The 27,146-nt window shown below is 39.5% G+C and overlaps 1 protein-coding gene across 2 annotated transcripts in view; it reads right to left on the bottom strand.

Moving 5' to 3' along the window:
- The window catches only part of NAP1L4 (nucleosome assembly protein 1 like 4), a 33,824-nt gene that overhangs the window by 5,871 nt on the left and 807 nt on the right, over positions 1 to 27,146 (bottom strand). Inside the window, exons 2-15 of one of the 2 annotated variants that reach the window (XM_081205345.1) lie at positions 21,927 to 21,960; positions 20,185 to 20,246; positions 19,263 to 19,362; positions 18,872 to 19,013; positions 17,418 to 17,504; positions 15,870 to 16,001; positions 14,975 to 15,046; positions 12,471 to 12,610; positions 10,718 to 10,863; positions 7,138 to 7,160; positions 5,698 to 5,817; positions 4,556 to 4,585; positions 3,691 to 3,747; positions 2,251 to 2,288 (exon numbers count right to left, since the gene is read on the bottom strand). In XM_081205345.1, coding sequence (XP_081061471.1) covers positions 2,283 to 2,288; positions 3,691 to 3,747; positions 4,556 to 4,585; positions 5,698 to 5,817; positions 7,138 to 7,160; positions 10,718 to 10,863; positions 12,471 to 12,610; positions 14,975 to 15,046; positions 15,870 to 16,001; positions 17,418 to 17,504; positions 18,872 to 19,013; positions 19,263 to 19,362; positions 20,185 to 20,246; positions 21,927 to 21,940 — 1,131 coding nt within the window. In that variant the 5' untranslated portion in view covers positions 21,941 to 21,960 and the 3' untranslated portion in view covers positions 2,251 to 2,282. The remainder of the gene's footprint in view (positions 1 to 2,250; positions 2,289 to 3,690; positions 3,748 to 4,555; positions 4,586 to 5,697; positions 5,818 to 7,137; positions 7,161 to 10,717; positions 10,864 to 12,470; positions 12,611 to 14,974; positions 15,047 to 15,869; positions 16,002 to 17,417; positions 17,505 to 18,871; positions 19,014 to 19,262; positions 19,363 to 20,184; positions 20,247 to 21,926; positions 21,961 to 27,146) is intronic. The other variant, XM_081205344.1, reaches the window with a different exon arrangement.

Raw genomic sequence — 27,146 nt, 5'->3', positions numbered from 1 at the left:
GTGTGCCATTTTTAGCTACTTCACAATCCCACAATTCAAAGCATAAAGAATCCCAGAAGAAGTGGGTAATCTCAATCTTACTTAACATACATTACTCCAGTATCTAACTGCCTCATTATCCCAGAAACCAATTTGATTGTATTTCTAATACCCTATTGGAATTAGGATTTTATTTCATACATGTGCCGCTAAGCACAAAATGCAATCAATCTCCCTCAGGTTAAAAACAGCAACACCTTGACCGACAGGAAAGCAGGGATGGGGGCCCTGTGGCTCTCCAAATGTTGACCCCAATTCCCACCAGCCCCAGCTAGCATAACCAGTGGTCGGGGATGATAGGGGTTGTTGTGCAACAACATCTGGGGAGAGGCAGGTTACCCATACTGAGGTAAAGGAACAGTGATTTAGTGATCATTGAAAAGGGATCCTTACAGTCTTGCATACTGGATGAGATATTTCCAATGTGCAATAGCCATTTGGCTTAACTCTCTCCATGATTTTTTGAAACACTTGCTAACCTGGAGAGGCGATACCTTTTCAAGAACAGAGAACCAGTGTTCGAAACTCCCATTGTTCTAGGCGCATTTTGCGACAGAGAATTTCATTAGCGCAAGCAGTTTCTGACTCTGGGCGCGGTACTGCACCTAGGTTTTCAGATTTAGAAGAAGAAGAAGAAGAGTTTGGATTTGATATCCCGCTTTTTCACTACCCGAAGGAGTCTCAAAACTGCTAACATTCTCCTTTCCCTTCCTCCCCCCCAACAAACACTCTGTGAGGTGAGTGGGGCTGAGAGACTTCAAAGAAGTGTGACTGGCCCAAGGTCACCCAGCAGCTGCATGTGGAGGAGCAGGGACGCGAACCCGGTTCACCAGATTATGAGTCTACCGCTCTTAACCACTACACCACACTGGCTGCAGAGTGGAAGGAAAGGAGGACCTTTTTCTGCCTCCCCACTTTCAGCTACTCTCTGAAGACTGGAGAAAAGACCCTCTTAAGAATATTAAGACTACGTGAAAAATAAATATAATATTTTAGCTGCAGTTCATTCATTTTCAGAATTGTAGTTTTGTTATTAAAAAAGTACACCTAGACATTCTCTTGTTGCACCAATAATCTAGGATTAAGGTGCCATTTAGTTCCTAGCTTTCATATCACAGTTTTTAACACTGCAGAGAACCCATGTAGAGGTTATTTTATTTTTTTATTTTTAATAAAATTTATTTGCGTCAGCCATCGGCCATGTAGAGGTAATATGAACAGCTTAGAAAGAAGCTGGGATAGAAAATTAGATTTTAAGAGAAGAACCTGAGTTTATGGCTTTGAAAAAGCACAACTGAGAGGGCAGCAAAGACAATGAGAAGAGTCAACAAGCCTAACTACAGCGTTGATATTTTATGGATAACAATCCTAAACTCTGTGAAAGTACAAGAGAATGAATGCATGTGAGGGTCCTAGGAGAGAAAGAGAATGTGTTTTTGCCTCAGGGCAAGAGAAAGACGTTAACATTCTATCAGAAGACATGACAACATTGGCAAGAGCCTAACTGTAAAAGTTGCAAGTCACAAACTCAAGTTTAGAATAACTAAATAAGAATGCAATTTTCTTGTTTCAGCAATCTCGCCTATCGCATGAAACAAATAATCTCAAAATATATGAGTGCAAGTGTTCATTAAGCAGAAAAGATGTACTGGCATATCAGTGACCACAAATTATGTAATTATACTGTAACACAGTACAAAGAAAGAACGAAGTGAGGGAAATTCAGAATTTAAATTCAAGTAAGCAGGATTAAATGGGATATATGGGTGACTGATTTGGCAAGATAACCAAGTTGTCCAATCTGGCTGAAAGAGAATGGAAAAAGGTTGCCTCCTAACAACACCTTGAAGACATAGAAATCTAACCCCTAATTTTAAACGTTAAAGCCTACACAAAGAAACACAAACAGCCAGTGCAACCACAACAAAAACACATCCATCTTAAGAGCACATAACTAAGGCAAGAAGAACATAATGTGCATCAGGAAGAAATGGAAATTCCTATAAACACTGACATCATTCATGATTTTACAGTTAAGGTGTTCTACATATTTTTCTAAATTGCAACTAGGTCCGTGAGGGTAGCCATTAGAAACCAAATTTTTCTATTTACTAAATAAAAGAAACCAAACATATACTAAAATGAACCACATTGTATGGGCTACAAAAACTGGAAGCCTGGAAGTTATGTATTAATGGAATTCAACCTTACCTATAAATGAATGAATGATAAAGAGACTTAAATTACACCTAAATGGGGAAAAATTGAAAGGAACTGTCAGCATGAAAGAAAAAGTGAAATGGATCAAAGAAAAAAAGACAGTAATAACTAGTGTTCCAAAAGATTCAAGAAATGGTTTGTCACATACAGCTGCTCTCCAAAATAATTATATTCAAAGTATCAGCATAAAACTCGATCTTCCCACCCACAAGACTTTAGATACAGCCATTGATGCATTTCATTTGGGAACTCAATAACTGCTACCCTATCACTAAAATTATTCTGTGATAGCCAAAGAAACACTATTTCCACTAAGAAGCTATGTATATTGTGCAGAATGTGCTGGTTAGGATGTCATGCAAGTGTATATGTTTTCATCATGACACAAATCCCATTTTTGCATGCTAATATATTTTATGTATAACTTGCTCTTTGTTCTAATATAGGACCCCAAATCAATACATACTGGACATGTCTAAGTATCAGTGTAACCAAAATATGTTTGAGAAGTGATCATGAGGGAGTCTTGCCCATGCAGAGGTTTTAAAACAAGCCTACTATGGAGAAAGAAAGAAAAATAGACAAGTTGCATATCTGTTCAGGTCCACTTCACCCATGACACTTTTCCTACATGCCAATATTATTAATTGGGGAGGCATTGAAAAATGTTATACAAGAATCAGACAAATTACCCATTGCAAGCTAAAATGCAATTTGCAATTTGAGGATTTTTGCCCTTTGCACGTGTAAGGGAAGTGTTATGCATGAAGCAGCCTTACCATTTTCAACAAAAGACTCAATACCAATATACATAAAACAAAGCCAAAGTAAAAAACAAAAAAAATCAAACATTCTGCAACAAGATTTCAAAGCTTGTTAAATATGCATATGTAACACTTAAGTTCAATAAAACTGCGTATTATTTGCTTATCTGTAGTTTACGAGTGTTTATGTGACAGCAGCCAAGTTGTTAGTTACGTCTGTGCCTCTGTGCCTTAATGAAAGGAGCATTAACAGGTATTGTTAAAGAGAATGAAATGGACTACTGTTAACTTGGTCACTAAAAAGCAGCAGCATAGAAATTCTTCAACCCCAATTCATGTCAACAAAAATACAGTCGTACCTTGGAAGTCGAACAGAATCCATTCTAGAAGTCTGTTTGACTTCCAAAATGTTCGGAAACCAAGGCGTGGCTTCTGATTGGCTGCAGAAAGCTCCTGCAGCCAATCGGAAACGCCGTCAGACTTTCGGCTTCCAAAGAACATTCGCAAACTGGAACATTCATTTCCGTGTTTGCGGCATTCGGGAGCCAAAGCGTCTGAGTACCAAGGCATTCAGGATCCAAGGTATGACTGTAAAAGCAAGTTATGATAAAATTAAGATGCTACAATTTAGCGGTTACATGGCATACAGTGCTTTAATAAAACTAACCTTAGGTTCACTTTCTGCTTCTTCGTCCTCTTCTCCTTCTTCTTCACCTTCCAATTCCTATGTTTTATTTTTTTTTAAAGTAGGATAAGAATGCTTTTTTAAAGGAGCAATACTTTCTACTGATGACAACAATAACATGTCCAGAACTAAACTCAATGATGCTTTACTCCCAAGACTGAAATTGTTTGCAAGTAGAAATATTTAGTTACAGGATTTCCTTAACCTTCATATATTCTCATGGCTCTTGACATTAAGCAACCTTCCCATGGGTGTCTGCAGTCATTTTTCCAAGGCAGGGAGGGATAGGGTGGAGTAAACACTCCAAACAAACAAACAAACACATGCTAGCATCAGAGAAAAGGTAAAATCTGGTGACTTAGCAGTGACAAACCCAAGGCAGATTTGGTCTTTGGGAAACCTGTATTTCAGCTCTTCCCTCCATTGTTTCTCAATGGGTAGGCCTGTTGTCCATCTACAGATAGTGAAAAGATGCCCAGTCTAACTGTTAAAACCAATTCCCTGTCTCCGTTCAACCCCCCAATTCCAGTGCTGCTACAGTCAGCTTCACTGCCCCCACCCTGCTGCATTTACCCCCTAACATGTCTTGACATGTCTAACAAATCTATCAGAAAACCATTATCTTTCACCAGACTTACTTGACAGAATATGGCTTGGCAAATGCTTCCTAACATGGCTGTAGTTCCCAGTTCCCCAAGCACCAAGACAGGCTAGCTCTCACACTGACTTATGGAACATACATGACTGAAACATGTGCCTCCTTGGATTCTCTCATAGAAAGCTAAATATTACATTTTTTCCCCCATAGGGAAAATGTGACAAGTAGATTAAACAGTATTTTACTCACCTCCTCTTCTCCTTCCTCTCCTTCTTCAAACTAAAAAGGGGGGAAACTTGTTTAGATCCTAATTTAAACCATTAGCAGATGAAACACAATATTTGAAGATACACATTCCAGATCAGATCCCCAGCACTTGGGTATATAAGTACTTAATATTTTCATCTCAAGTCCTTACACTAACACTTTCATTTATATCCTAATGAAGGACTTAATGTAGTCTTTTAAGCTAAATGCAAAATTGAATGGCTATATGAGGTCACAGTATTAACAAACCTTATCAATTTTCACTAACATAACCAGCTTCATCTCCAGTCATCTGTTTATTCTTTAAGACTAGTTAAGAGAAATTAGACAGCAATTACATCAGTAAGGAAAAGGCCAGCAGGTCACTGTCTTAAAGGTGGGGTAGTGCAGTGCTTAGGATATTGTGCTGAGACATCCCAGTCAAATTTCACCTCAGCTACAAGTTCAATGGCTAGTGCTAGGCAAGCTGCTATCCTTTCAGCCTCAGCCTCCCCCTGCACTATAGGGATAAAATCAACATACTGTACAGAACTGTTCTAATGATTACTGTTATACTGTGCCATAATGATATTAGTTATTAAAATGTATTTCTGTAGCAAGTATTTCTGCAGCAAGGATTTCTGCAGCAAGGATTATGCTTTTCCAGAAGCAGGAAGAGGGGCCCTGCAACAAAATTTTGCAGTATTCTCACCTGCTAGCAGGAATGCTCTTGTCCAGGGTTCCAGCCAAGCAGCCATTACCCCATCCAGATACTAAAGAGCTGTAAGGAGCACTTTTTCAGCAGACACTCAGCATTCCATGTCTACTGAGTATCCTCAATCTTAATTGGGTTGTTTTTTGGTCATTTTTTGCCTCCAAAACGTGTGTGAAGGGTAGCTTTCTGGTTTTCCTGAGCATGCAGATACTTCCCTTTTCATATTCAGAGGCCCCATTATTACTCAAGTTTTGTTGGAATTGACCACATCACTTGGCTATTTGAGGGAGTGATAAGGACACAATCAGTTCTCCAGACAAAAGCTGACTATTTATGAATAAAGTTATCTTTCCCTTAAAGCACACACACATACACCCCCCTCGACACATGGAATATTCACAAATTAAGATAATCTTAAAAGTATACATACATTATCATCATCCTCTATAGCTTCCCCAGTGAAATAGAGTACAGCACGGGGAACTATTCTTTCACGGAAAAAGTGTCCAACTTCAAAATCTATAGCTAAAGTACACTCTGAATCTTCATCCTGGAAAGTTAAGAGGAAAATGTAGGTAAAATATACAACCACAACTGATTTCTTGGTCAAAGTATTTATTAGATTATTAGTTTTAATAAAATATTTATTATTAAAGTATTTATTATTTGAATAAGGTATTTATTAGGTTATTAGGTGTATTAGTTTGTACACGGGTGGCACTGTGGGTTAAACCACAGAGCCTAAGGCTTGCCGATCAGAAGGTCGGCGGTTCGAATCCCCGTGAGGGGATGAGCTCCCATTGCTCAGTCCCAGCTCCTGCCAACCTAGCAGTTCGAAAGCACGTTAAAGTGCAAGTAGATAAATAGGTACCGCTCCAGCAGGAAGGTAAACAGCGTTTCCGTGCGCTGCTCTGGTTCACCAGAAGTGGCTTAGTCATGCTGGCCACATGACCCGGAAGCTGTACGCCGGCTCCCTCGGCCAGTAAAGCGAGATGAGCGCCACAACCCCAGAGTCGTCCGCAACTGGACCTAATGGTCAGGGGTCCCTTTACCTTTTTGTTTGTACTTCTACCACTTATTTAACATCGCTAGAAGTCAAACAATGAATTATAACAGTGTGACAATTTTCAATAGTACATCAGGCAACGTCAGAACGATTTTTAAAGAACCAGACAGACCTTTAGATGCTAGTCTGTTCTATAATAATAAACTGACATACAGGAAAAATACTAACTCCCTGTACAGAAACAATCAGCAATCAACTCCAGAGGATAGATGGGAAGTTAAAATACTGTTTAGGAGAAAAACAGCAGAGTAAAAAAGAAAATATTAAACAAATAAATAAAATTTATTCCTGTTTATTACTGAAAACTGTTTGCACTACTAATAAAAGAATTGGGTATGCAGTTCCACACGGGGGGTGGTACCTGCAGTCCAAAAACAGTGACTAGAGTTTAAGTACAGGACTCAACAAAACACAAGATGGCTCAAGACCACAGCTGATGCCGATAAAATTGTACACTGCCACAGATAAAAGTTATACATGAGCAGAAAGGCACTTCCTGCATATGCAAGAAAGCCCCACAGAATTTTCCCAGTTTCCCAGTCTTGTTGCAATTTCTCCCGCCACAATGTCCCACCAAACTCCATTCCGGAAGGTCCCTCAACCCTGAGAAGGAGCTTTTGAAGGAGACAAGAGGCTGGGAAGACCTGTTTTGAGCAGAAATCCACAATTCTATCTCAGGAGCCAACCCATATTAAGCAACTGATTATTAGCTATCCTTTGAAGTTTGTTGCCAGAAAAGAGTCTACCTCAACATGTTTAATGGTAAGGCTGGAACAGACTATAAAAATATTAAAATTAACTTACCAGTGATTCTCCATCTCCTGAAACTACAAAAAGACAAGAAGTCAGTCTAAACTGTTTAAAAACCCAACCCTGCTGCAGGTTCTAGTGTGAAAGCTATTGTTACATGTAGATGGAGCAAGAAATATCCTTAGCTTTCTCTGGGTGTCTTTGCTAATGGAGAACTAGGACTCCATTTTCAAAGCTTATCCTTTCAACTAGGTCCTTTTATTTGTCTCTTGGGTCAACAGCTTAGGGCCAAAACAGCATGTGAGAAAAATTGGACAGGTAAAAATGAAGTTTGCAAAACACACCCTGCCACTTTTCAACACAAAAGATGCAGCTTTGGAACTGAAACTCACACAGGATGAATGTTTACAACATCAGAAAGGAAAGTTATTCACCCCAAGCCCACATTTACCTCAAATAATGGGAATTCAAAATACTTTCTATAATACAAAAGTTAAAATGCAAGCATCATCTTTCTGATCCAGCCACATGGTAATACATTGATCCAGAAGATAAAAACTGAATTTCAAATCTAGGTCCCTATGATAAGCCGCCTTATAATTGCCCCCATATAGCTCATACCTCTTGTTGCAACTACATGGAAGAATGAATGTATGAACCTACACAACTGCATTGCTTCCTAGCAGCAATTCACACAGACTTCCCCACTTCTTTTTAACCCTCCTGTGCTTGTATGAATAGTTACTAGCCCAGCCTTTCTTCACCTTGGGCCCTCAGATGTTCTTGAACTACAACTCCCACTGTCCCTGACTGCTAGACAGAATGGCTAGGAATCATGGGAGTTGTAGTCCAACAATATCTGGGGAGCTGAGATTGAGAAAGGCTGCATGAGACAGTAGTATGATTTTACTGGCTCTTATGCTGCTGCTGCTGCATTAGGAAAGATAGCATGATGCCCTCTAGATGGTGTTGAACTACAGCTGCCACCATCCCTGACTCTTGGCCATGTTTGACCAGGACGGACGTGACTTGTAGCCCAAAACATCTGGAGAGCACCATGCTCTGCAGAGTTACCAATCTCCTGCTTCAAGAGACAAAAAGCAACCACTTGAGTGCTACCTTCCACTTTGCCCTTCAAAATGTTGATTCTGAACATGGTGATTCAAAGAGCAGTTTGGAGGTTCAAGGGACATCAATAGCAAAACAAGCTCTGAAAAAGGCGGGGCCCCATGAAGCCCCATCCTTATTTCCTGCCCAAAGCATGCATGAGTGTTCCAAAATTTAAAACATTCTGAAAAGAGAATTTCAGCTGAACTAGCCAGAAACTCCCTTTTTAAATTTACAAATGGATTTCTCTCTATGCCCACCCACAGAACGGATGGACAAGCCTTCTACTCAGAACTTTGTGATATGCAAAGAAGGAGATCATTTTAATCTTTTGATGGTCAGCATATGCAAGAAAAAGTTGGCATCATGTTGTGGTTTGATTTTTAAAAACTGAACACTGACACACGAGTTGTCAAGACAAGAGCAGTGCAAAAGTTAATATATTTCAGTTTTTGTTTGCTAAAGAAGGATGGGCTCTCCTAGCAAGAAAGAAACCTGTAAAATCCCCTTGAAGTCATTATGAGCAATGCTATCCTGATGCATTTTTAATAATAATTGCTTTTTTCAAGTCACAGAATGCCCTGTTGTCAACTCTGCAGCCTAATCACCACAGGCTATTAAATCAATTTTAATCTTCCATGCAGTTATTTGGATTTAGAACTCTACAGCCCTCATGTGGTAAAAACTGGAACAGGTATGCAATATTTAAACAACTTTATACCTTTTTCAGGCAGCTAAAATAAGGCAGCTCATAATTGTAGCTGAATTTGTGGTGTGTAACATGTTTCAAGATAAGATGTGCTGGAAGCCTAAACTATTTTAGATGTATGTTGCTGATTTATGAGTGACAGCAGGAAGGTTTCGGATCCCTACTACATCTAACATCTTGGCCATCAGTTACCTAAAAAAAGTTTCACCAACTAAAGGCCTTTTTCCCCTTTAAAATCACTGCCTATCAAGAAAGTAAGCAGAGTATGCAATACCTGGTTAACTCTTTCCCTGCATACCTGATTCAAAGTACAGTTGTACCTCATTAGTCGAACGGAATCCATTCCAGAAGTCCATTCGACTTCCAAAACATTTGGAAACCAAGGAGTGGCTTCTGATTGGTTTCCAATTGTGCAGGTACATCAGAAACAATAGTGGAAAAAAGTTCGAAAACTGGAACACTCACTCCAGTTTTCGATCATTCGGAAGCTGGAACGTTCGACTCCCAAGGCCTTCGGGAGCAGAGGTATGACTGTAACTGGAAGAGACTGAGGCAGGAAGAGAACCCCTTTATCTTCATCTCCTCTAGCACCTAATGCAAAGTCAAGAGCCTAATTCCTTGTTTAAAAAAGCCAACCTATGAAAAGGTAGGTAAGGGAGGATTTTCAAATTACCGTATTTTTCGCTCTATAACACGCACCCTACCATAACACGCACATAGTTTTTAGAGGAGGAAAACAAGAAAAAAAATATTCTAAATGAAACACTGGATGTATGATTTTTGTGGCCAGACATGTGATCTGACGGTGAGTTTGGGGTAGCCCAATGCAAAAATCCTGAGGATCCATGTGGATCCATGCTTTGTAACCACGTTTTTGCACCACTGCGGCCCCAGGCAACAGTGGGTGCGTGATTTTTTTGGTGCAAGCTGTAGCCATGGACATGCTATGTGATCTGATGATGAATTTGGGGTGACCCAGTGCAAAAATCCTGAAGATCCATGTGGATCTGTGCTTTGTAACCACGTTTTAAGTGGGGAGGGAAGGAAAAGCACTCAAGGGACAAGGAACACGCGTGGGGTGGGTGGAGAAGGATGCTGTTAATAATGCAGAAGAGGGGTATAAGAGGAGAAGGCTCCTCTCCTCACCCGCTTTGCTCCTTTAAAGCAAGCAGGCTCTCTGCCCCTCTCTCCCCACTCAGTCGCTCTTCTCCCGCTTTGCTGTTTCAAAGCGAGCCACGGAGGAGGGAAGGAAGGGGAACCATGGATCCTCTGCTCATGACTGCAGCAGATCCCCCCCGCCACCCGTAGGCATTCCCTCCATAACACGCACAGACATTTCCCCTTACTTTCTAGGAGGAAAAAAGTGAGTGTTATGGTGCAAAAAATACGGTACTTTTCAAAGTCTTGATCACCAACTGTATGGATAACCCCTCCGCTCCCAGAAAAATCTCTTGCAAATAAGTGTTCAAAAAGTATCATCTGTGGTATCTTAATGGCAATAGCCATTTTGATTCAGCTTTCATAAAAAAGAGAAATGGCACCCTCTATGAAACCTACAGAGCTCCTGCTAGAGGCTAGCTAGAGCTGGGGGACACAGAGGGGGCACATTTTGTTGCAGGATCCCACTTTTAAATAGGTCCACAAACTGTCTTAGAACATACTCAGGCTCCTGATACTAAAGTTTTTACAAAACTAATAACAGCCTTAACAGACTGCTATTCTTTGTTTATTTTCTCCATGCTTGTTATATGGAAATAGCTTGCTAAAATAAATATGAGTATTCCTAAATAGAAACAGATGAAATTTAACCAAACTTACCTTTTATTGGACTGAAGAAGTTAAAAAATGAGTCATTGGGTACTTGTTTAGTAATTGTTCTAACTGTGCCTCGGCCCTTGTGTTTTTGTTTCTTCTTTATTGTTTTAACTGTAACATTTTTTCCTTTCTTCCAATCAATAGTACATCTGGAGATGAAGAATTTATATGTCAGTGACATTTAAAAAGGAGAGTGTCACATTGAACATCTGGTAGCTTTTCAAGCCAGTGGTCAAGTCCTGTAAGGATAACGGCAGTTTTCTTTAGCACTGCTGCTAGAGTTAGTCTACATTGTGTGACATAATATTCCAATACATAAACCTATTTGAGTGTAATAGCTCCTAAAGTTCTGCTTGTGGGAAAGTGACCTCCCTGCAGCTTTCATCCCCTTTCCCTAAAGTCTGCAACTAGAACAAGAAGATATGGCAGGTGGAATTGTGATTTTTCACTGCATTGTGCCCTGCTTGTAAACTCTAGTAGTTGACGGATTTTTAAAAAATGGTCAGACTCTCCAAAATTAAAGCTAGTTGGATGGATCCAGAGACAGATGAGGGGAAGTCTGTTCCCCACAATGGAGTTTTCCTGGTCCCTCCCCCTACCAACATGGACACTGGAGTGAAGGGAGAAATGCCTTTCTGCTCAACTAAGACAACCATGGATCCAGGTTTAATTTAATACTTTAATCAAAGAGCCATAGAATTGTAGAGTTGAAAGGTACTCCGTGGGCCATCTAGTCCAACCTCCAGTGATGCAGGAATCTCAACTATGAGATATATGACCAACGGCCATCCAACCTCTGCTTAAAACTCTCCAAGGAACAAGAGTCCACCAGCTCCTGAGAGAGTCCGTTCCACTGCTGAACAGCTCTTAGTGTCAAGAAGCTTCTTCCTGATGTTTAGTTGGAATCTCTTTTCTCAGTGGTGGACCCCTATGCAAGGCCAAAACATGATGTCCCCTCTAGCCCTCGCGCTGCATTCTCGAAAGTCAGGAAAGAGAGGCACCGGGCTTTGGGAGGGAGGTATGAGGCTCTGGACAGGTGCTTATGGGACTTTGGGAAGAGGAAAGGAGGAGGGAGGACTCTAGGACCTTGTCAGAACCTCGCACCTACTTCCCAAAACCTGGCACCCCCCTTTGAGAAGGTGACCCCTTGGTTCAGCATCCAGTCTATGCAAACCACTCACAGCTGTAAATCCATCCCGGACTTTCTTTTAACTTAAATCCTTTGGTTTGGGTGCTATGGAGCAAGAGAAAACAAGCTTGCTCCATCTCCATGTGACAGCCCTTTAGATATTTGAAGATACTGGCTATCCCATCTCTTCTCAGTATCCTCTTTACCGGGCTAAACGTACCCAGTTCCCTCAACTGTCCCTCGTAAGGTTGGGTTTCAAGGCCCTTTATCATCCTGACCACCCTCCTCTGCACGTAGTCCAGCTTGTTAACATCCATCTTAAACTGTGGGATACAGAACTGGACACAGGACTCCAGGTGTGGTCTGACCAAGGCAGAAAAACAGCTTGTTTTTGCTGCTGCATCACATTGTTGACTCATGTTAAGCTTGTGGTCCTCTAAGACCCCCCCATCCTTTTCACTTGTACTACTGGCAATAGTTCTGTGATTGCTGATCCAATATACTACATTCTTTCATAAAAAAACAGAAGTGCTTTCAGAGTGATTTTATATTTTGACCACATATATTTATAATGGTACCTTAAACTTCAGACTAGAAGCTCAAAAATGTTTAAGAATATTTTCTTACCCCTCACAGTCAACAATTTCAGGGCCTTCAAATGAAAAGGGATCCGTCTTATCTGGCTCCGACTTCATCTTGTAGGTTTTTGTCAGAATCGAATTAGTAAAATAGTCATTGGGCTCGAAGTAGAACTCTAATGTGAAAGACTAAAAGAGATCCATTATTGTTGTAAAGCTCTTAACTATTTTTGGCGGACAGAAGGTGATAAAGTGTTATTAGTAAACAATATCTATATTGGCAATGCACCCTTTACAAAAATAAAAGTTCAGATCCTACATTGTAACAGTCTCATTTTACACTGTTCTATTAAAATGTAATAAAACATGAATAAGATAAACACACACAATAAATAATTTGGAACAATTAGTGTGCTATATGTTTTCTTGACAGGTTTTGTATTACAGCTATTCACAGTACTTCAACCTTATGTACAAAGTTCTGCTTTTTTATTTTTTTGCTTTTTTATTTTGTTGGGGGACAATGACATAAACATCCTACGTTCATATCTAAAAGCACAAGGGTTATCTATTGCTGTAGTCAGCAACAATGGCAGGGCAGGTAAGAATAGCAGAGTATCAGATTCACCCCCCCAAAAAAAAGAAAATGGTTTAGAGAATGAGTCAAAGCATTTGAGAACATCATCACATGAATTATTTGATTATATATTGCTCAACTGAAGAAATAATTCAGAACTAGTCACCAGGCATTTCCCCCACTCACTTGTACTGTTGCTACCTATTCCACCTTCTTGCCACTGTAATAATAATCAGCTAACATTTCCAAGCTACAAGAAAAATGGAGGGCAAACACCCCCACGTGAGCCAGAGGCAGTTTGCTGTGCAGGTGCTCATTCACAAGGAGAAGTTAACTGCTAACTTGTTCAAGAAAAGCATGAAACTGCAAAACCTTTGGTGAAAAATAATCCAAAATCAATTATCTTTATTTCAGGTCTGAAAACCAGGAGAGAATTACAACTTTACTTAAGTAACCACAATATGGATAAAATCTTCACTACAGCACATTCAAAGAACAGAAGCTTAAATATGTTCTAACAGAACTCTCACATATTGCTTAGTTTTCTAATGGCAAACTGCTCTTATGTGCCAAGTGAAGTCAAGAGCTTGGAGTACTTCCAGGAACAACAGGATGCCATATGAACAGTTATTCCAGCCACTGATTTCTGTTTATATTACTAGAGCTAGTTCTCACTAGAGAGCAGATAAAAGCTTCTCCCACCCTCTTAAAAAGGTAATTCTAATCCTTTAACATATAAATAGAAGTAAAATGCAAACCCAGCATGTAAGATACTAACAGAAGACTGAGCAGTGTAACCAACTTAAAACTTTTCCAAGGAAAATCAAAGCCGAGGTTGTTAATAATGTGGGGTCAACTCTCTGAATGTGAAGCCATGTAATGCTACTGAGCACAACTTCCTCCAAGTGCTTCTATTAGATCAATACAGTATAAAACTCTATTTACTGGGCAAAACTTTTCACTAAGAGCAGTGGACTACTGAATAGTTTCTCTGAAGTAGCCCACTAAGCAATATATTTTTAGCTACTTTCACTGAATGCAGCCCAACAGAAACAGCTCCCAGAGAACCTAATTCACTAATTAATGCCATTAACATTCTAAATGAGGTACCAGGAAAGATCTGCATCTTCCCTTGCTCTGTGGAGGTTGTTTAAAACTAGTTCAAATATGTTAAGAATATCTTCCTTGATGGGGAAGCAATGATACAGAAGACTTCTTAACACATATTAGGTGGTTCTGTCTAGTTTTTCAATTCTTGAGTCATTGTATTAACTTGGTCCTTGAAGCAGAACAAAAGGATCCTCCTATTTTTTGGAACCTTTCCCCAGGACAGCAGAAATGGATTAGTTTCACTTTATTGGTTGTTGCATGTAACATTTTGCAACAAAGGAAAACTAAAATACAGTCCCAACAACCCACCAATGGCAGAAGAAACCTATACTCACTCACCATACATGAATTAGCGGCACATCTTAAGTTTACATAAATGATTACCAAACCTATACTGAACTCTATCCCTTGCCAAGTTCAGTTGTTTTGCTTATGATACTCGCGTAGACTGAAAATGAGCAAAACCTATGAACACTGACCAACATCTCTCCCTATTTTCCTTCCCTGCTCCATTTTTGTTTATTTTGTTTCTTTGCTGGTAAAGTTTTTGTTTTAGTTTATATCAATATAAGAAACATGCTTCAATAAAGGATTAATAAAAGACCTAATTCAAGTACAAGCTCATATTATTTTAAAACATTGTTTCATTAATTGTCAGTAGGTGGTGCTATTATAACTGTAGTTTTTAATGCCTGATCTAATAAAGAAGTCCCCAGTGGGATATACAGCTGAGAAGTTCATCTTCTAAAGTGAAACTTGATACAATAAGATAAAAATGGAAATCCTCCACACTCAAACTATTAATGGATACCATGCCCCTCACAAGTTAAATCATATTAAATTCTTAGAAGTTAAATCATACTAACCATAGGCTGTCCTGGCTCAGAAAATTTTACTTTGATATCCTGCAAGTGCTTCAAAATTGGCTCATCATATTCCTAAACAAAAATGGTAAAGCTATGATTAAGATGAAAGAAATGGCTGGCATCTCATAAAGAGTCAAATGCCTCCAATGCAAGTTCTCAAGTTTACTTAGTTAACATCTTCAATTTCAAGTTAACTGTTTCTGCTTCAGATAGTTCTTCAGCCAACTCTATATGTTTACTAACACACTAACCCCCCCCCCCACTCCCAATACAGTTGACTCAATAATAAATGTATCTCAGAAGGTCAAGAGGGATATACGATTAGGTGTGCACTAATTTAAGAGGAGAGATGAGAGACCCCAATTTTTGGACAACACCAAGACAGCAAATAAGGAGAAGGTAAATCAAGAAAAGGCCAAAACAGGGACAGAAGTAGCTTACTGAAATCTGCAAGTTGTAAAGTAATTAGAAAAGCCCAGCAAAATTCTAACAAACAGCATGAGAGTGGCCTGGGCTCACACATACATGTGCTGATGCAGGCTGCCCCAAAGTCCGTTTTCCTGCTTCCTGACTCTTGACATGCTGGAAGAAGCCTAGACTTGTTTTGTAGTCCAAACCCATGAAAGCAGGTTTGGACAACAGTACAAGTCAAAGCTTATGGTCTGTTGAAGCGAGAAGTGGGAGACAAGTGAAGTGAGGACTTCTGAGCAGCATGAGCAATACTCTTTTAATGTGATGAGTGAACCAGAACACATGTTGATTAATACTTATTTGCAGGCAAATCTGTCACAGATCCCTTTCCTGTTCGTATTTATCACTATCAGTTGGTATTTGAATTGAGATAGCATGACATGTAAAAACACTAATTAACAAACATCCTTTTTATAGGCATTACCTGTACTAATTCACTCAGCATATCTACATTTCTAAATATTGTGAACCAAAAATCTGGGATTCCTTTGGGATTTGTCTCTTCAGCTGCTCCTGCTTCTTTTTCTTCTATTACTACTTTATTTTTCACATCTCCCTAATAACAGAAAAGAGAGAAACTTCTTTAAAGGTTTTGGCCAGAAGCTAGTCAACAAATAAATTCAAAGTTGTTTGTAAAATGCAAATGCCCCATTTCCTAGGTGTTCTTTTAATGTTCTTAATGCAGAAACATTGTCATTATAAAAAGTATTTGCATCTAAAACAAAACTTGGGTGGTTGTGAGGCTAAGGGCTATAAGAGGCAAAAATAGCAATTTTAACACAGATTGGTATTGCTTTATTACACAAGTAAACAGCTTGGGTCATACATTATACCTCATTGACACATGGTGATTTATGGATTCTGAGAAGATTTAAGTAAATTTGTATAACTTCTCAATATATATCATTGAAATGTATGTACTGTGACTGTGTATTTTGTTTATTATTAATTGTTAAATGCTATGATGGGTGAAAATATAACCTTGGGTGGTTTTGCGCCTATCAGTTTGGAAACAAAATGACACCCCACCCCCGGGACACTTGCCCTAAAAAAAATGAGGCAATGGTTTCTCCATATTCTGGAGAGTTCCAGGGTATGCAAAAGTAAATTAGTCTCTAATTTAAAAAACAACAAAAACAGCATCTAAAAATAGTTTAACAAGGACACATTTTCATTTTCTTACTCTCCAGAATGCCCCCTACCCACTATACAGTAATAAAGCACTAAGGTTTCCAAACCTGAACTCTTTCATACTTTGTAACTCAACTGGGAGAATTTCAGGAGGCATGCAGACACAGTAATAAAAAATAGGGGAATATTTCCCTTTTAGAGCAGTTCAGAGATTAAGATCACTGGAGGAGGCCCTCTCGCAGATCCACCAATCTCACAGGTTCTGGCAGCAGTAGCTTGTGAGAGGGCTTTCTCAGTGATGATCCTAAGAATGTGAAGCTCCCTTACAACACAGGTGCATCAAGTACCCTATCTTTTTGTATCCTCCCTAAAATGTGTTGAATAAAACTACTGCTTTTGAGTTCCTGTAACCCGTCCTGAACCTTTTGCTGAAAAGCAGGCAGGAAAGACAAAAATAAAATAGATCAATAATGACGTGTCCCCAAAACGAAGATAACAGACATGCAAAAAATGCCTGCTTTTTCTCATCCTGGGTGTTACTGTAGCACTGGAATGGAACCCATTAGCAGAAGAGGCTGTCAACAGGTTACGAACAGTGCAAATGACTAGATCAAAGCAGGTTCCTGGCCAATTTCATTAGGCATGCAGCTATTATATGCAGCTATAGAAAGAGAAAAACTGCTAAATATCTTGGTAACTCAAGCTCATGATGTGCTCTGCTAGGACAGGTATTATTTTAATTAGATCACTTCATTAGGTTTTCTGAAGAGCTTACTAGAAATATTACACATCACAGCTTAAATTATTTTAGTAATTGTGTTCAGAAGCAAATTCTACTTACGGCAAGTTTTTCTTCCTCCTCATTTTCACTGTGCCATTCTGCTTCTGCCTCTGTGGGTTCAGCACCACCAGTGATAAAATCCCTTCTCTGTGTAATTAGTATAAAAATTGTAAAGAAGTTAGAACATACTAAGGTTATCCAAGAGCACTGGAGAGTGCTGTGGAAAATGGATCAACAATGGTGGTTCCCATTGTATGCTCAAATGAGTTAAGGAACTGTATAAACTACTATCTCAGAAGTATTAGGAATATGTTTCATTTTTTTAAATCTAACACCCAAATGACTTTATCATCAAACAATATCTGAGAGTGACTTAGGTTTTTGGTATTTTAGATACTCTAACCAAGGTACAGGGCAACAAATATCCTTTGAACATTGTAAATTAAAGTAAAAAGAAAAGAAAACAGTTACTTTAGCTGAACAAAAACTAAATACACTATAATGCCTAAAAAGAGAAAATGAAGTGCAGATTACAGCTGTGTAGCTGCTGAACAGTTCAAACATGAAATTGACCAGGATCAGAGGAATCCTGAATAACTATACCATAAATGAATACCAGTATTCTAAATGCCAAAATAAGTAAGTATAGAATTAAGACTTAACAGTAAAGCCCTAATATAGTTATTGCTTTAGGTAAAGGCTACTAACAGCAGGAACATTAGTTTTATATATCTAGCAGCTGTCTTAGAGGGACCACTCTGCCTATTGTTCTCACCTCCCTTTTGTCAACACATGCTAAACACACACCTAAGTACAGTGATGCCCCGCAAGACGAACGCCTCGCGAGACGAAAAATTCGCAAGACGAAAGGTTTTTTCGTTTTCGAGTTGCTTCGCAAGACGAATTTCCCTATGGGCTTGCTTCGCAAAACGAAGCTTGCCCCCGCACCTCTTTTGAAGCAAGGGGCAGCAGGGAGAAGATCGCTTCTCCCCATTGCCAACCCTGCAATCTCCGGGGACAGAGGGGAAGGCGCGCGCGCGCCTCCCCCTCTGTCCCCGGACCCCTTTTGAACCAAGGGGCGGCAACGGGGAGAAGCGATTCTCCCCGCTGCCCCTTCCCTTGCTTTAAAACAGGTCCGGGGACAGAGGGGAAGGCCCGCGGTGCTTCCCCTCTGTCCCCGGACGGTCTCCATAGGAACGCATTGATTGATTTTCAATGCATTCCTATGGGAAACCGTGCTTCGCAAGACGAAAAACTCGCAAGAAGAAAAAACTTGCGGAACGAATTAATTTCGTCTTGCGAGGCACCACTGTAGTCAGGCTTTGAGAACACTTCGGATAGCTATATGCAAGTTCTCATGATATAGATGACAGAAATAAAATAGCAACCACGCAGTGCAAAGAACAACCCAGTTTTAGCCCCCTCGCAATGATAGGAGCTGTTACAATTACAGGAAGATGAAGCATAGTTCCACTAATATTAGTTAAGACTGCAAGGAAATTTACATGCCTTACCTTATCAAAGAGAGGCTGGTACAGGGCTGCATATTTTCGCTCTAAATCATGAACTTCTTCATAAAATTTAGCTTCTATATGGGCACATTTCACCTGAAGCTGTTTCAAGGCATCAATTCTTCTTTTTACTGCTTTTGGTAAGCTAGGAACAAAATTATTTAGAATTTACATAGCAGCAGCATCTAGCTTCCTCCACATAATAAGATTTTCACTACTTTCCAAGTATCTCCAGAATTCAGAGAAATTTCCTGTCCCTCTCTAAGGCTGGAGGCTTTCCTTAACCTCAGGCTGAGCTTGCCAAATCAAATTAACAAATGTACCTAATAGTGGCAAGTGCATTTTTGGACCAGTGAATCTTTTACTTGTGACAAGTGGTGTTTCTCATTCTTACGTTTCAATGTAGCTGGAAGGAGTGTGAGGTGCATTATCAAGTCGCTCCTGTAAAGCTGCCAAGACTTGTGGATTCTGCATTACCTGGTCTGCTAACTTTTCTGTAAAAGAAGAGTTTAAACAAATCTCACTATAACGGTATAATTTTATTAGGCATTTATTTTGGCATCATTTCCACATAAAATTCAAACCAGGGAATTCTTAGATAGGGTATTGTGCTCCCAAAGGAACAATGAATCTATCTGGAAATATAAGATGTTCAAATTACAAAAGCTGTGGATGATGGAAATAAGGTGACATTGAAGAAAAGTTCTTCAGAGGTACAAAGTACAGGTCAAAAGCTACCCATTCATTCAAGTTCCCTTATTGTCCCCAGCAACTTAAGCTGCATTTCTTTGGAATTTTAAGCAATTCTATCCCTGAAGGCCCAGTGCACAAAACAGAACATGTAATCAAAACAGATTTCTTACTCTGGGACCAGGATTAAAGAACCATCCCTATTCATACCCAGCATCAACTAGTTGCCCAAATATGAAGATTTTATCTCATTTCCTGAAAAGATATGAATTCCAGAGAAAATGTGCAAACCTGGCGAGAAGTCTTCAAGAACCTTCTGATTTAGACCTTTGATGTATATGCAACATAACAGAAGGCACAAGGAAGTTCTTGGCATACCCTTTAAGACAGTGGTCACAGCTCCTGCTGCTCTGCCATCTCTGTCCACTAAAACATAACTTTTACCCAATCAGGAAGAGGTGCAGGAAGGAGTTATACACAAAAACCAGGATAGGATGCACAGCAGCAGCATAATTTCTCTCACCTTCAGAGCTTTTAAAGGGATAAAAACAATCTCTGGAAACCCTAACCACACACTCATTCTGTATTTTAACATACTTTTGAAACATAGTATTTTAATCAGTTACCTTTTTTATCACCGGTACCTTTAGCAGCTTCCACAGAATCTGAGGCAACATCTTCTGTTTTACTGCAAAAACATATTTGAGAGATATTTGCATAATATAATATAACTTAAATCAAGTAAGCTTTGGTAAATGGGGTGGATGCAGGGTAATGCTCACTGGAATGCCACTCAAACTGAGTTGTTGGGAGAAGGACTAAAAAGCAGAACTTTTAATGATTCCTCCTTTCCTCTGTAGTCCATTGTTCCAAAGGGCTGCCCTTCTATTCATGGCAGGATAAGTTCTGGATCCAACCCAATGTAAACTGGTATTTTAAAAATTAGTAAAGATATCAATTTCTTGTTGGCAGTTTTGACACTCAAATGAACTTGTACAATAGGCACTTAAAAATAAATCAGATTTTCAATTTTCCATTACTTTTGCCAAGATTGTACACAGGATAAAGGCTAAAGATGCTGTTAGGTGAATTATACTGCATTCTAGGTGTGTGTGGAAAGATTCCCATGACACATATTTCCAAACAGCTTGCCAGGAGAATTTCATTGGTTAGGAATCACTATTTCTAAATTTCCAACTTGAAAGGGCAATTGGAGAAAATTAAACTGTAACCCTGGTTTAAAGAGCTATTTGGCACCTATCTTATATATCAAAGTTTCTAAAACTGGATGTGGCTCACATACATCATTTGAATAGCAATGCCCCTCCACTGGGAGGGGGGATGGCCCCCTCAAATATTTTACTGAGGGGGCTGAAGGGATCTTGCTCCTTAGGAGTTGGCTCCTATGGCACACAGTATGGATGCCTCAAGAGACAGACAAATCAGAAGTTTGTGGTATGCCAGGGCAGGAGCAACGAAACCTAGTGTGCCTACCTAAGACAGAATGAGCTCCGCCTGCCACTCCAGTGCAGGACTGCATTCCATTCCATAGCTCAAAGCCACACCCCTTCCCACCGGCCTTCACATTTCTAATTAAGACCAGAAGGAAACACATCATAAAACATGAGGAATTGCATATTTAACTGTACTGTACCCTAGAGTTGCACTCTTATATTTTCAGTTGGATTTTTATACACCTGCCAAGAAGTTGGACCACTACTGTTTCAGGAACTATTCTTCCTCTCTTGCTTTGTGAATAGTAGTTTGGCTATAACGCTAGTACACAATTTGAAGCACAGGTTCTAAAAATTCTCAGTAAGCTTCCCATGGGTAACTAAGAACAAAACAAAAAAAAAACCCTTAGTAGGAAGGACCCACATGTTCTATGTTTTAAGGGTATCAAGAATGTACAATGCACCATAAACTGACCATCACTCCCTGACACAACATGACCCAGTAACGGGGCTACACAGACCTACCAATTTCACACAGATTAGAAGAAAAAAAAGCAGAAACATTTTCAATTATATATTTTCAGAAATGTTTAATGCTTTTCAATTGTGTTGTTTTGCTGTTTTGTCATTTGCAGTGCTCCTCTGGGAAGAAAGGCAGGATATAAACTTAATAAATGGTGATCATCTCCTGACTCATTAGAGGGTCCACGTCTTAACCAAAGAAAATCGGTATAGAAAATATGTTTTATTAAGTCCAGGGAAAGATTTTCTCAAGTCCAGGGAACTCCCCATTTGCATAGTGGTTGTGCCGAAAACACTGCATGTGTCAGTGATCACACATCAATCAGACAAGCGCAAAACGTTTGCCACTAATTCTTAAAGACCCATAATTTTCAGGACTTTTCAGAACCTACCTGTTATCTGCCATCTGCGAGATCTTTTATCCACCTGTAAAACAATACAAAGAATTTAAAAGTATGCTGATATATTTCCAAAGCAACTTTCATGGAATAGTATTATTTTTGTATATTATTTTTACTAATAGCCAATTACAGCATAAACCACTTCTGAATCACATTTAAAAATGGTTTCAACCATCTTGTATTATGGAATGGACTTGCTTTTAGAAGTTGAAATACATTTCTCTCTGTTATTTTCCACTGAAAGCCTATTGAATTGGGCTTAGCAGACTAAAAGTCAATCCTAGAATGTGTAAGATATATGGTTTTTCCCCCTTCATTAACAAACATCCAAACAACAGTAGCATAAACTAAAATCCCTACGTTATAGTTCATATATTTCATTTTTGCAATACTAGAGGTAGAACTTATTTAGCCAATCACAATTTTTGAAAAAAGCTTAAATGAACTTACAGCTTGAATAAATGCATCATTGTACATAGCAGAGTTGCCCTCTATTCTCTATTACTTTTGTAATGTATATAGATCAAATAGCTCTATACTGACATCTGCAAGGAGTTGCTGCTCTTAACTGCATTCTAAGAAATGTAACTTTAAGAACTTGTGCTTAAGCATGCTTTTCACCCCTCCCTCCAATTTTTCCCTTGTAAATAAATAAATAAAATGAATCATTGGCAAGTGTTGAAGAGAGAAACTCAAGAAATTACTCCTGTGGGCAGGATCAGAAGCAAAAGTGAGTGAAATGATGGGTGCAACTCTTGCTTTGTACGGTAGGGATACATTCCAACTACACAGAAGTTGGGGGTTTCTATACAAACACATGCCTCCATCCAGGCAAGGAAGCCGTATTGTCATTGTTATGCATTTGAGGGTCATGGCCTAGGCCACAGGCACGTATGGGGAACCTTTGGCGTGCAAGTCAATCTTAGTCTGAGAGGCTATCTCCCCAAAACCACACCCATCTGTCAATCAACTGGCATCACTCTATTGCAGAGTTTTTCAAACTTTTCATGTTGGTGACACACTTTTCAGACACATATCACTTCATGACACAGTAATTCAGTTTTATTAGCAAACCAGAGGTTAAACTAACCCCTTATGAGAGTCTTAGCATGACACACCTATACACTGCGGCCAACACACTAATGTGTCACGACACACAGTTTGGAAAACTCTGCCCTATTGGGTCGGTGATAGCAGCTGACAGGTAGGGAATTCTGTTATGCATTGGCAGAATTCTATGTAGACAGAAATGAACAGTTCATCAGCTGAAGATGTCATGACATCAGAACTGACAAGTGGGTGGTCAATTCATATATACCCAGAAAGTATACTCATATATAGTCTGGAGCGTGGTTTTAGAAAATTGTCCATATGACTACAGTTAAGTGACTTGGATGTCATATTGTAGCAGGTCAGCATCAAACCATATTTTGGCATTACAAGCATGAGTATCAGACTCATGCTCTTCCCTTTGCTCCACTCTGAATTTAAGACAAACCAGTGTGCAATTTCATCCAAATTTTGTTTCCTGAAAAAATGTGTGGGGGGGGGACACACTAAGGATCAGAACTTATGGGAAGTATCTTTGCAGTAGCCACAATATATGGCTCTGGCAAAGGATGCATGTAGGCCAGAGTAAGGAGGAAAGGGCTGGAAAGCACATACAGGTCAACTGTCACCTTGCCGGGGTAGGGAGTCACCCCAGAGGGAAAATACTCGGAATCATGACAGGTGAAGTGGAAGTAAAAGAAGTAAAAGCCCACATGGAGCTGCAGCAGTCTTGCTCAGAGAACGAAGGCAGGCTGGCATGATGCTGGTCAAAGTTAGAGAGAGCCAAAAAGGCCTCACAGATCTGTTGCCAGCTTGTTCAAGACAAGTGCAGGAAGACAGTCTACAGGAGAGAGGTCCACTGCTTTGTTGAGCTAGGGTAAGGAGCCTACAGGGAAGGAAGGACGCTTCCTCTTCTCACAGCTGGATTTTCTACAGAAGAAATGGAAAACTATTGTCTCTTGCTTGTTCATTGTCTGGCAATAGTGTTATCTTTTTACACACAGAGAGAGAGAGAGAAAACAGCCCTTCCCAAGTGAAAGCTCTGCAAGGAAAGCAACTGGTTGGGTGCTTCTGCTGGACAGTGGCATAACACCCACCCACCCCTTTTAAGAGAGTTCATGTGCACAGTGTGTAATGGCTGAAAAGTGATTCTGCTGAAGCCTTGGTGGTGCTGCATGGGAAGGGAGCCTGGAGGGAGGAAACACCCTGGACTCTGGCTCTTTTTTTGTTTCTTTCCTGTGAATCAATGTCCCATGAGAAAAAAAGTGTTTCTCCACCTCTGATACACAATATCAAAACTCTCCAAAATATATTTTGGTTACATTTTAGCAAGGTTTAACAATGATAAATATGGTGGAGATTTAAGTTGTTGCTATTGTTGACAAAGAAACTCTTAAAAATCTACTGCAAATCACCCAGATTACTACTTGTAGATTCTTACCTACTTTTGTAGATTCTTACCTACTTCTGCCCACAAGATCACATGACAAACTGAAAAGCAGGTAAGAGCAAAAATCTGAAAGAGCCACTCATTTGGGAAAAAGCTATTCATCACAAATCTGGGCCAGCTCACTGTTTCATAAATTTAAGATGAAGTATTTCTGACTTATGGTCAGAAAGATTAAGAAAACAGCTAAAACATGCAGGAGTGATAAAAGCAACAGTTACTGCAACAATACTAAAACTTTACTTTACACCCAATATGAGGCTGCTGAAAGAGTCCTCTCTCTCAAGTTCTCCCTGTCTTCCCATTTAGGATAATTTATTCCATGTTGTGACAATATAATACTCTGAGTTTCTGCCTTGCATGTTACTGGCATTAGCTGGGAGGGTGGGGAGGTGACAGACAATGTAATGACTGCATTAAATGGGATATGGATGAAGGATGGCGGGGAGAGAAGAACTTGATATGGGGCTGCAATTTTTGGCAGCAGTCCTGTGTCATGTGCAACACGTAGTTATGACCTCTGTTACAGAGCAAAATGCCTACTTCAAAGATATAAAATATTAGAAGTACCACTTAGAAGCCCAGAAGACAAACATCAGAATATTTAACCATAATCACAATTTATAAGCAACCTCTAAAGATATGTAGCCTGCAAAGGTAGTTGAATTAAAGTTTACTGAATGGTCAATATATGGGACAAAATTAAAAATAAAGGCACTTTACGTGAAGATGCTATCAAATAATAAGACAAAGTTTGACCAATTCAGTCAGCAATAGATTGTTTCATTGATGGAATGCTAAATTCTACTTTGACTTTCCCCCATCATTATCCACACTGACAGCCAGTGTGTTATAGTGATTATAGAGTGTTGGACTAGGACCCATGAGACTAGGGTTCAAATCCCCACTATGTCATGAAGCTCACTGGGTGACTGTGGGCTAGTCACCGCCGCTCAGTGGGTTGTTGCGGGAATTATTTGAGGAGCAGGGACAACCATGTAGGCCACCTTGAGCTCCTTGGACAAAAAGATGGGACATAAAATGCAATAAATAATAAAAATAAATACAATAAATAAAATATCCATAGAATAACATTTAAACTACACAAAGTAGTTTAAAGAAGAATGTAAGTGACAATGTGTATTAACACCAAATTCTCAGTCATGTGAGGTAGAACACAATGCTTTTATAAGCATGTTTTCAGCAACAGCCAACAAATTCCAAAAACACTTGCAGAAGTATTTCAGCAAGGTGAATTGCCAGAAATCTGTAGGATTATGGTTATAATGTATATTAAATTAGCTATCAGTCAACAAGACCATATTTCAAACCTTTTATAAAGCAGACCCACAAACAAAACACGTTGTGTAGTGAATTGTCCTACTGTGAATGGAAGGGCTCTTTCCATTTACAGATGGGACCTTCTTCCTCCAGCTCCTCACAACACTTCCCACCATGTTTTGGAGGGGCTCCCAACCTTCTGCAGAATATTCAGGTGGTACAGAGGAATGGAAGTATTGGCAGGAATTGCTTCCACTCCCTCCTCTGATGGGATCATCTTATGGTGGGAGTTCTACTCATGGAAATCCTGAACACAACTCGGTCCTCAAGTTATACTTATTGTTATGTAAGTGCCATAGTCCTTCACAGTAACTGTCCTGAATACCACCAACCAACAACATGGTGATCAACAAGATTCCTGAAATCTACTAATTTCATTTGCTTACTCATTTCAGAATTACTTTTGTAAACGTGTAGAACTGAGACAGATTTTCTGCAATGTCCCTAGCGGAATTTGTAGCCAACAAAGGCTTGTTTGAACTAGGCTTTTTAAGGATCATATGCACATGTTTAGCGGAAGATGTAAACTTACATCTGTCTTTACTGCAATGCAACAAAATTAGCCACTTTATCTCAAAGAGTAACTGACAGCATGTTGTAAGCAAAATATAATTTAGTTTCCAACCAATATTAATTTGGTTTTCAACAAAGGACTGACAGTTCTTTCTTTTCTTCCTTGCCCCATCAGTTACAATAGTACATACATATTAAGAAGCCAGTCAAGTATGCAAAGAATTATACCTAAGAAGCAAGAGCATTTTAAGAGACCGTCTACACTGTCAGTCGAAAATAATTAAAGAAAACTGCTGGTAAGTGTCTATATTTTGGGAGCCTTCCAAAAGTGGATTATTTGTTATTGTGTACACAATTCATTACTGAATATTATCTTCCACAATGCCACCTATTTTTGAAGGAATGGGTTTCTGTGCAGTAAGTTTAAAACTGACTCAACCCCCCTTTTCTTTTCTTTCTTTCTTTTTTTTGACTGAGTTTCACATTGATCAGCTAAGTGTTACATTTAAAAGTTTGTCCGAGCTGACTGACCAATCCAGCATGATGAAACTTGCGTCCCCAAGGTCTTGCATTTATCAGACTCTTTCAAAACTTGCATCAAGTGCCAGTCAATTATCTTTCCAAGCCTGGAAGATGGTGCGGCCCCTGCAATAAGAGCTACAAGTAGCGATGCCAAACCACAAAGGAAAATTATGGCTTCCGTTACAGAACTTGCAGTAAGAAACCCTCGGGCAGGAACAAAACTATGTGTTCTCTATACAGCGGGTGGGGGGGAGGCTGAGAGGAAGAGAGGAGCAGTGACTAGAGGGCGCTGGCAGGAAAAACAAGGGCCTGCCAGGTTACATACTGCAGGGCCTACA

This window comes from Podarcis bocagei (genome assembly GCF_964188305.1).
Source record: "Podarcis bocagei genome assembly, chromosome: 1".
In the NCBI taxonomy this organism is placed as follows: domain Eukaryota; kingdom Metazoa; phylum Chordata; class Lepidosauria; order Squamata; family Lacertidae; genus Podarcis; species Podarcis bocagei.
This window is presented reverse-complemented; position numbering and strand designations above follow the sequence as displayed.